The sequence below is a fragment of the Pteropus alecto genome, unplaced genomic scaffold (genome assembly GCF_000325575.1).
Source record: "Pteropus alecto unplaced genomic scaffold, ASM32557v1 scaffold190, whole genome shotgun sequence".
NCBI lineage: Eukaryota > Metazoa > Chordata > Mammalia > Chiroptera > Pteropodidae > Pteropus > Pteropus alecto.
Genome location: NW_006430462.1, coordinates 4,201,137 through 4,211,758, shown reverse-complemented (window position 1 = coordinate 4,211,758; position 10,622 = coordinate 4,201,137). Strand labels below are relative to the sequence as shown.

The 10,622-nt window shown below is 56.7% G+C and overlaps 1 protein-coding gene across 1 annotated transcript; it reads left to right on the top strand.

The window, feature by feature from the left end:
* The first annotated feature begins 2,291 nt into the window (after positions 1-2,291).
* On the top strand, positions 2,292-6,074 carry OSM (oncostatin M). The gene is made up of 3 exons (XM_006904904.2): positions 2,292-2,346; positions 3,912-4,045; positions 4,653-6,074. Exons 1-3 carry the CDS (start codon positions 2,313-2,315, stop codon positions 5,190-5,192), a joined length of 708 nt encoding a protein of 235 aa, XP_006904966.1. The 5' UTR covers positions 2,292-2,312; the 3' UTR covers positions 5,193-6,074.
* The last annotated feature ends 4,548 nt before the right edge of the window (positions 6,075-10,622 follow it).

Sequence of the window (10,622 nt, the reverse complement as noted above, 5' to 3'; positions counted from 1 at the left end):
CAGAGGCCTCTTTAAACCAGCCATCCCCAACCTTGTTGGCACCAGGGACCGGTGCTCCTATGAGAATCTAATGCCTGATGATCTGAGGTGGAGCTGAGGTGGTGATGCTGGGGAGCGGCTGCAAATACAGATGAAGCTTCGCTTGCTCACCCGCCGCTTACCTCCTGCTGTGAGGCCTGGTTCGTAACAGGCTCCATGGCCAGGGGACTGGGGACCCCTGCTTTAAACCAAGGAGAGAATCAGCCTCCCGGGACCATAGGGAGGGGAGAATGAAGTAAAGCATGTGACTGACTGTCCCCTAATGTGGAAGGTCAGCAGTAACTGAGAGGGGCAAGAAGCAATCTAGCCAGACCTGGCTCTCCCTCCTGGTGCCAGGCCCTGAACTTCTCTGAATTTCAGTTTCCTCATTAAAGGGAGCCGACGCATCCCTGCCCAGTCACGCCCCCTCCCAGGGCTGTTGCGAGATGAGATCAGGGATGTGAAATGAAGAAGGACCCTGGCTTGGAATAGACATAGGAAGCGGCCCTGCGGGGGTGGGCACAGAGATGACAAATTTAGCAGAAATTACATTCTCAGGAGGAGAATCCAGAACTGGCCTTCGAGGTGGCGATGACGGGTGATTGGGCATGGTGCAGTGAGTGCCACGATGAGGTACCAGGGAGTGGGTGGGGGTGAGGAGCAGCCCCCAGGACGTGGGGGTGTATCAGGTTTTGCCCATTGCTGGATCATTAGCACCTGGGAGTGACTGCCACAGAGCTGGGGCAAATAAAAATTTGTTGAGTGAATAAATGACTCATGGTGGGCATGTCTGTGGAGAAGATTGCAGGTGAGAACAGCCTTAGTGGTCACGATGGGTCCCGGGGGTGGGGATAGGGAGGGCATCTGGCCCTGGTCACCTCAGTTTTTCTAGGCCAGGTTCCACAGGCCCAGTTCTCTCCTCATCTAAAGCAGCGCCCAAACCCCTGGCATCCTAGCCTTCTGACATCCTCCTCCCTGCCAGGCTCCTGAGGGTGCAGGCTAATGACGCTCTTTCAGGCCCGGTAGGTGTGCTGGGGACACCGGGCATGACCTGCAGGCCTGGGGTGGCCCCTTTACCACCTCGTCCACACTTGCCTAGGTCTCAGTTTACCCCACGGTGAAGTAGCTGGTTGACTAGGGAGGCGTTGTCTCTAGGACCCCTTTGTTCTGATGTTCAGAGGTCTGGGCGATGCAGAGGACCAACCCATGATCACTATCTTTCAAAGAAAGTGAAACCTGGTCCCTAACCGTCACCAAGGCGACTCCCCCTCCCTGGCTTCCCCTCTGAGCTCACAGCTTCCCCATCTCACACCCCCAGTACCTAGTACTTGGAATCAGACTTACACCTTTCCTTTTTCCTTTGGAGGATTTTTACCTTTTATGTCCATGATGGCAGCAGCCCTGTGAGGCAGGCTGAGAAATACTTTTCTAATTCTCATTTTATAGGTGGGGCCTCTGAGGCCCAGAGAGATTAAGCAACTTGCCTCAGATCACACAGCTTATCAGTGGGCCTGAGCCCTGATCTCCTGTTTCTCTTGTTCCAAGTGCCTGGTTTTCCTCAGCTGCCTGTAGAGAGAGGGACTGGCTGCATCAAAGGGCCTGGAATGGGAAAGGCTGGTTGTGTGGAAGGTGCATGGTGGGGAAAGGAGACAGCCAGGAGCCCCACTGGGGGATGCAGTTCCTAGGGCCAGAACCACAATCTCGGGGCTGCCAGCTTGGGTCTGGCTCCGTGCCCAGAGCCCAGTGGTTTCCGCTTACAGATGTCCCAACAGCCCCAGCAAGAGGGCGGGAAGGGCACTCAAGAAGGAAGATGTCTCGCTCCCCTCCGCCACAAACCATAGTGGCCTGTGAGGCCCATGGCTCCTGGGCTGAGACACCTGTGGGCCATCAAAGGGCTGGGCTGGCGGATTTTCCCCTCTATCCCAAACACAGCACGCTGCACATGGCACAGACCCCCTTGCTCCCTGTTGGTCCCGGGAAGGCTGAAGCTGCAGTTCGCATCATTCTTGGGCGTGGAGCTGACCTCGAAGAACGAATTCGAAGAAAACAGGAGGAGGAGCAGGCACGCCGCCGCGCCCAGCGCCCATTGGCCGGCCGCAGAAACTTTGGTTTTTGGGGTCATGTTCCCAGAAGGCCTGCCCTCCCCCCACCCCCTCTTTTTTTTCCCTCCCCACCCACCTCACGAGGTGTTGGCCAATCGCTCAGGCAGGCAATAAAGTGGCTGCCAGCCCGCAGGGCTCCCAGCAGGGAGGTGTCATCCCCAGCAGGCGAAGGCCGGAGCTTGGACACCCAGAATGCGGGCACGGCTTACTAGGAGGGCGCTGCTCAGTAAGTACTTCCTTCCTCCCCACCGGTACCCACTTGCTGTGCTCACGGGTGCCAGCGGGGATCAGGAGTACCCTCTGTCCTCTGGGAACTGGGGAGGCTGGGCACTGGGCAGAAGGATGCTGAGACAGAGCCAGGAGGTCAGGCAAAGAGAGGAGTCCACTGAGAACACAGCATCTTCACAGGGTGGAGAAGGGGTATTCCCAGAGGGCTTCCAGGGGGAGGCGATATAGAGGCGACTCTGAGAGCATGAGAAAAGGAGATAGATTGGGGGAGAGGCTGGGGAAGCAAGGGGGAGATGGGAGCTGTGCTGCTCAGAGGAGGAAGCTGCAGAAGCCGAGCATAAAAATGGTGCAATGTCTGGAGGGGCCTCCTTCTCGCCTCGATTCGCGGGGTCTGGGATGAATAGACACAGTCAGCCGGGCCCGGGGGCCCTGGAGCCCACACAATCACACAGCACACATAGCCACACCCACAGGGTGACACACGTACAGAGCCATGTGACATCATTCAGGGCCCTCAATCTCACCAACCTGGGAACCCCTACATACAGCCCGGAACCTCCACGGTGCATGGGGCACGACTGCTCCCTTGAGTCTCACACAGACCTGGACACACACCAAGCAGACACCTGGGTCCCACATGCACACTCACACAGGCAGCAGATACCTGGGGAGGCGTCGAGGGGTGCCCTGTGGTCGCTGTTCCTGGGCGCCCAGCCCCTCCACCCTCCCCAGCAGCGTCTTCCCCAAGGGCCCGAACGTTTCTTAGGAAGGGAACATGGTGTCACTGCCTTCCGGGCCATTGCACCACAGGCCCCTTCCGACCACGTGGCTGCTGGTGGGTGTGGGGAGGCAGGCGAGCGGTAACTGTGCCCAGCCCCCGGAACATTCTGACGGGCTCTCAGCATCACTGGTGATCTTGACAGGAGTGGCCACTTATGGAGAGAGGAGGGAGGCTCAAGGTCGGGAGAAAGGCTGGCCTTGTGACCTAGGCAACCCTTCTTCGGTGCCTTGGTTTTCCTGTCGGTAAAATGGGGACATGGACTGGATGGTCTCGCACATCCTTCCCAGATGGAACCTTGGATGGTTTCTCAGACAGCTCAGGGCACCAGACTGCTCTCAGGCTACCCACCCTGAAGCCCTCTCAAGCACACCTGCACGGAGGGCCAGGGTCTGTCACAGGGGCCCAGGGCCCTGGGATGGTAGCTACCCCTTAGCCCAGAGGTCTTGCAGAGTTCCGCCTGGGCCACCCCATGTCAGCTCTTGAGGCTGGCAGCACTGGCAGGCACAGGAACTCCAGCCAGGCCCCACAACCTCCCCTCCAAGGCCTACTTGGCGAAGCACAGATGCTTTTTCAGGTGCTGGACAGTAACTCACTGGACAGGTGGCAGTGGCCCCAGCAGGTGCTCCTGTGTACATACAGTGCCCGGTCCCCACCCTTCACGGCACAAAGCCTGAGATGTTAGGCCATGCCCTCCAAGGCCCTCTTGAGTGCCCTCCCCTCCGAAAGCCGCCCACCTGTGGTTTCCTTACCAAGTCATGTGACACCCCCTTTCTCTGCCCCAGGTCTGGTCCTCAGACTCCTGTTCCTGAACCCAGTGGCCACGGGCAGCTGCTCGGGCGATGACCAAGAGCTCCTCAAACAGCTCCAGCATCAGGCGGACTTCTTGCAGGACACCAGCACGCTCCTGGACCCCTATGTAAGCACCTGGCTGCTGACGGCATCTGACTTCGGGGCAGGAGTGAGTCCCAGAGAGGATCAGGCCCAATCTTCACTCATTCAAGCCCCGCTCAGTATAGGGGTGGGGTGGGTGGGGAAACAGTCCTTTGTTATTCTAGGACTACCTCGAACATCCCAGGCTTATCCCTGAGACAATATATGTTCCCTAGCTCAGTGGGCCTGGAGTGTGAACCCCAACTCTGTTGCCTCATTCTTTTGTTTGTCCAGCATGCTTATTACACACCTACCACGGGCCTTGTTCTGGGCCCTGGAGATGCAACAGTGAACAAAACCGAGTCCTGCCCTCCTGAAGCTCAGGGTCGCCTTCCTACTGACATTCCCCATGTCACAATCACCGCCTGTGTGGTCACCCCCACCAGCCCCCGCCTCCCTTCAACCCTGCCTGCAGTGACCGGGGAGTCCTCTCCGCTCTTGGGCCTCAGTTTCTGTATCTGTACAATGGGCAGATTGGATGAGGGATGGATGAGGTCGAGCATTTCAAGGGCAACCAGAGCAGACTAGTCTCCATGTGTATGTGGTGGAGACTCCAGCATCACTCCTTGACTCTCCTTCCCCCACACCCCCAGATCCGCAGCCAAGGCTTGGACGTGTCTGGACTGAAGGAGCGCTGCCAAGAGCGCCCTGGAGTCTTTCCCAGTGAGGATGCCCTGCAGGCGCTCAGCAGAAGGGGCTTCCTGCAGACCCTCAACGCCAAGCTGAGCCATGTCCTACAGAGACTGACAGCTTTCCAGGAGGACCTCCCCGAAGTCCAGGCCTTGGTGAAAGTGAAGATGTATATCTTTGGGGTCAAGAATAACATCCACTGCCTGGCCCAGCTGCTTCCAGACTCCGCGAAGACAGCTGAACCCACTCAAGCTGGTCCGGGAGCCTCACGGCCGCCCACTACCACCCCAGACACTTTTCAGCGCAAGATAGAGGGCTGTGAGTTCCTGCGTGGCTACCACCGCTTCATGCACTCAGTGGGGCAGGTCTTCTACAAGTGGAGAAAGGGCCCCAGCAGGAGCCCGAGACACAGCTCCCACCAGGCCCTACAAAGGGGGGCTCACGGGATGCAACCCTTCACAAGGGGCAAGGGACTCCTGCCTAGGGGACAGTTGCCCCGGTAGCCTTAGGGCCGCCCCAGCAGGTGCTCCTCAAGATGGTGCCTCCTCGGGGCCTCCAAACCTGCTCCCCGTTTTCTTCCACCTCTCAGAAGTGCACTTTAACGGGTGAGAGCCAAGCAGGCTCCTCTACCTCCTCTCAGGTTGGGGCATAGGATCAGGCCATTGCTCCCCCCAGGCCTGAGTTCCCCAGTCCCAGTGGGGTGGCTGGGTCAGGCCACATGGAGCCAACTTTCCATTGATTCAGGGGTCTGATGACACAGGCTGACTCATGGCCAGACTGACAGCCCCCCCGCTCTGCTCCCCGGAGGCCTGCCGTCCCTTCCTTCCCATGACTTGCAGAGCTGTTGCCCCCAGACTTCCTCCTTTCCGTGGTGGCCTGGTTCCGAGGGGGAGGTCAGTGCCTGAGCTGGCCTCCTATGTCTCATTGCCAGTCTCAGGCCAGACACCTGGACGTCTGAATGACCTCACTTTAAGCAGCTATGACAGGGGCAATGTCCTGGAAGAAGCACTGATCTGGGGGTTCCAAGGGACGGGGGCTCAGGTCTCAGCTTGGCCCCTAATTTGCTGTGGCCTCCGGCAGGTCACTTTATTTCTCTGGACTTCAGTTTTCTCTTTGTGAATCAAGGGAGTTGGGGACTGTGTAAAGCCCTCTTTGCCTGTCAGCGGCTGGGACTCTGTGACATAGGATGGATTTCAAAGTCTTTCCATAAATTGAGACACGGCGTCCAAATGGACACAGGTGCAGACAGTTATTTGCAGATCTCTCAGCGCCTGGAAGCGGTTCTAGCTGCTGATTGCTCCCCCTGGTGGTGCATCATGGAATTTTCTCATGCTGAAACCATTGCCCTCTTGGAGGGTTCCCGGAAGCCGCTGGGCCAATACCTTGGAGGGACATGATTAATTTATCAATTTTTTAAAACCAGTTTTTATCTGTTTTATATTTATAATGCTTATTTATGATGTGTATTTAATGTTATTATTGTGCCAACATATTTAAAATTTGCCTGGTTTCTAAAGCCCCTGTGTCTCACTGTTCCTTGTGGGAGAGTATTTGAGGAGGCTGGCCTCTTGGAGGGGCGGGGGGTGGGGGGAGTCCTTCGGTGGCAAGGTCACAAGCAACTACAACCTGAGGGCTGGGCCGGAGGTCCTTGCCCTATCCAGGAAGGGAAGTCTCATGCCCCAGTCTGACTGTGGGGGCGTCTCAAACACAGACAAGATGTTTGTTGTGTCTGAGTGGGTCTCCCTTGAGACATTGGGGACTAGAATGTTAGGGTTTGGAAGCGCAAGGAGTTAGATGAAGGCTGGAGAGTCTGAGTTGCTCTGGCCCCTGTGAGTGTGTGGCTGGGGTACGTGTGCTGACGTGTGTCACATGAAATGAATAAGATAATAACAGATCTTGCTTCAGACATAGCCTGTGAATTGAAAATGCTCCCTGAAGGGCCCCAGAAAATTGGGCTGCCTCCCAATGCTCAGGGCCCCACCACAGGGGGCACCTACTGGCCGATGGACGATGTGTTGAGGCAGCAGCTATAAAGGAAAAGCTAACAAAAGCAGATGAATTGGACCAGGATCTGTCCCTGGTTACGCCCACTTCCTGGGATTGGGAGCCAAGGTGGGAAAAGGACTTAACATCAGAAGTACAGGAAGTGGGACTCTCTGCAATAGATATGATCCGCCTGGCAAATGAGAAGACGGAGGCTCAGAGAGTTTGAGTCACCTGCCCACGTCCTCAAAACAAATTTATTGCAAGCAAGCACATTTTGAATTCTGGTAGGTTAGATGTGAGGGCAGGAGCATCTTCCTGTTACCCTTCAGCTTCTATAACTGCCAACGATTTCATGAGTCCCTGAGGGCACAGGGCTCCCAGGTGAGGGGGCAGAAAGACAATAGAAAAAAAAGTACTAACAGGAGCATCTGAGACTGTAGTACAAGCTCAGCAAAAATAAAGCCAAGCTATGTATGTAATAGAGAATGAGAGAGTCAGGTGACGTGGGTGGTCAGGATGACGGCTGAAAGAGGTGATGTCCATTCTGCAGCCTGAAGGATGCAGGGGAAGGGGTAGTGCTTCCTGTGGCACAGTTAGTGCAAAGGCTCCGAACATTCAAGGTTCAGAATGATCAAAAAGACTCCAAAAAAGGGAAGCATCTTGCTCAAGATCACAGAGCCAGTTAGCCAGAGAGTTCTAGACTGTCAGCCCCTGACTCCCAACCAACAGTCTTCCTCAGCAGCTGCCCAAAGTATTCCAGGCTATTTGCCAACTACCTAGTAGGGGCTCTCCGCTGCCCTCCACTGGGCTCTCCCTTGTGCTCAAGTTCCTGCCACGCTGGCCACCTTTGGGCTCATGAAATGCCCAGAGCTCCTTCCTCCTACAAAACTTCTGCATATGCTGTTCTCTCTGTCTGGAATGCTGTTCCCTGTCATTTTTGTGAGTACATCCTCAATTACTCTTCCCCAGTGTCCATGGTCTGGGTCCAGTGACTTGATTATTGTTTCTCTCAAAACTGCCCCATCAGGGCCCCTCACTGCTATGGTGAGGTTTGCATTTCTGTTCATCTCCTAGCCTGAAGCTGCCAAGGATGGAGAGTGAATCTGCTTCCCTTTGCTCTGTCCCAGCCCCCAGCACAGCGCCTGCACCCAGTAAGAGCTCAACGAAGAACAAGGCAGAAGGAGCCCTGGAGGAAGTGAAAACACCGAGAAGCGTGCCAGGCAGTCTGGTCCAAACAGGTGCCACCCAGGGGCTGCTAACAGCAAGGGACCTCTTTTCTGCCCTGCCTGAGCATGGGGGTGAGGTGCTTTTCTCAGGCTGGGCTGCTGGGAAGCTGTGGGTGGGAGGTGGCAGACACCGAGAGCCAGGCATGCTCAGGTTCTCAGAGCGGAAGGGGAGCTGGCACTGCGGCAGGTGTGTGGTTGCCCATGGAGAAGGCAGAGGTTGGTCTGTGGAGGAAGAGCTGGGAAGCCCAGGGTTGCTGCCCCCACCCCTTGCTGGGCCCCTCGCTAGCCCCCCCCACTCTGTGGGTAAGCCCCAGGAGAGGGGTCTGGAGCTGGCTTTGAGTTGGAGCAGCACCCACCCTGTAGGAAGCAGATCGAAGGTCTCCAGACTCTGGGGCAGAGGTCTTGGGGATCCCACCTGTGAGGATTTGTCACCTCCATGCTGTATCCTGATAAGACCATAGCTGCAGGTGTCCCCAAACCACCATCTCCAGCTTGGTCCTCTCCCAAGCTCAGATCCACAGACTCAGTAGCCAGGAATACCCGTGGGTACCTCAAAGCCAAACTCACCTCCCAGACCCATACCTTTATGCTTCCTATTTGCCCCCACTCAAATTCCAGAACCATAACCCACCCCTTCTCTTCCCCCAGCCTCTCCTCTCCCTGTTGATCACAAAGACCTACTGTTTCCTCCACACCCCATCTCTGGCACATGCCTCCCATTGCCAGCCAGATCCGTGCTCCCTGGACATGGTCTAAAATCTCACTGCCATGTCTTCAGCTCACAAACCTTCAGTGACTTCCTCCTGTCCTAACGCCCGTGGCATCAGTTCCAAACTCCTCATTGCAGCATGCCGGGCCCCTGCTCTCAGGTCCCACAAACTCCGCCAGCTCATCTCCGCATGCTCAGCCGGCTGGCAACATATCCGGAGGTTCTGACCTCCCCATGCCTGCATTTCCCCCTCCCCACTCCTCCTACCTGCTCCCTCCCAGAGAGTCAGCTCGATTGCCCCCTCCTTCTTGATTCCAGAGGGGCTCGTGGGGCTTCCAGGGGGCTTCGGACAGCTTGCAGGGGGTCATATCTGGCTTCTGCCTCTGGAGTCAGAACAACCTACCTCTGATCATTCCCATTCCCCGCCAGCACCTACTACTGTGAGACTGGGGTTCCCATGACCATGTGCTGTGACAGGCAGCTGGGCGGGGGCTCTAATAATAGCTTTTGTACTACAGAGTGAGCTGATTCCCCCACAAGGCACACTTATCCCAGAGTGCGATACCCTGTGAGCCTGCGAATGGTATAAGCTCCCCACAGTGGCTCATGTGAAGGGCCCAAGCAGCCATGCGCCCCAGGTGAGCTGACACAGGCTAGGAAGGCAAAGAAAGGTCTCCTCCTGCAATTCTGCTACTGCAGTTGACTCAAAGCCAGATTTTCTTTTCCAAGTTTTCAGGGTGACAGTTACAGGCCCTGTCAATGCTGCCTGTTGCCTAGGACAGCAGGCCCAGCGGGCAGGGAACTGCAGGAAAAAGGCAGAGATGGGGTCCTGGCACTTATTGTCTATCTATAAAACAAACTCATGGCCTGTAATGACAGAGCTGGGCCTTCTGCCTCCGTGGCCTTATTGCCTTCACCATCCACAAATTCTAATGTGATTTTTTTCCTTCTTTCTCATGAGATGAGACAGTACTTAAGAGTTAAGCAAAACGAATTCAAACCCTAGTCCCCCTGCCCTTAGGCTGTGTAATTTCCCAAGCTGAGCTTCGGCTGTCCCCTCTGTACAGGGGACTAATGTGGCCCACCTCCCAGGCTGTCTTGGGAGACAGCAAACACAGTCAGCGCTGTGTCAGTCAGTGCTGTCATAAGCTGTCACTAAGCAGGTGCATAAGCAATGTTCGCTTTATTTTCTCTCTCATTTTTCTTTTTTCTTGGCTTTCTTTCTTCACAGCTCTTTGTCCCTGTCACCCTGCCTGCCCCCCCGCCACTCTGCCACTCCACACCAGGCCCAGGACTCGGAGCTCCCACAGAACTATTTTTCCACAGTGAGGGAAGGGTCACAGTCCATGGTCAGAGTGGGGAGGCCCTCGGAAAGGCCAGCCTCACTCCTTGCTTCCTGGGGCGTCCCCAAGGGCTGGGCTCTGGGAGGGGCGAAGGTCTCTGAGGGAGGGGGTTGGGCAGGTGGGGCTCTGGAGCCTGTGGAGAAGGGCAGATCAGACGGGCCAGGTGGCTCCAGGGCTCTGAGGTGGGTGCCAAGGCAGGGAGTGGTGATTTGGGAGGGCACTGTGTTCAGGGTGGTGACTGCAGCCCTGTGACTCTTCTGGGGACAGGGACGAGGGAGCATGGCCCTGGTGCACACGGCCTGCGGCAGGTCTGAGTCAAAATACCTAAGGCTGACCCTGGCCGGTCATGCGGAGGGCTGCCCAGTCATCGCCTTATGCCGGCCTGGGTCACCCAGAAGGGCTGGGCGTGGCCCAGTCAGCTGTGACTCAGGTCCCAGCAGCCTCGCCACACAGCACCAGGCAGGGGTGTGGGGCACAGGGACGCCCCCTCCCCACCCCTGGCTCCGCTTCTCCCCTCAGCTACCCTGAAGACTCTGCTCCACCTGTGTCAGGTGCAGTCTGGCCAGGAATCTGGGGTTCTCTGCCCCTGTTGCCCCTAGCCCCTCATCTGGGGGGCGGGGTATAAGTAGGGGGAGCCTAAGAGCCACACGGCCCTTGACGGGAAGTCAA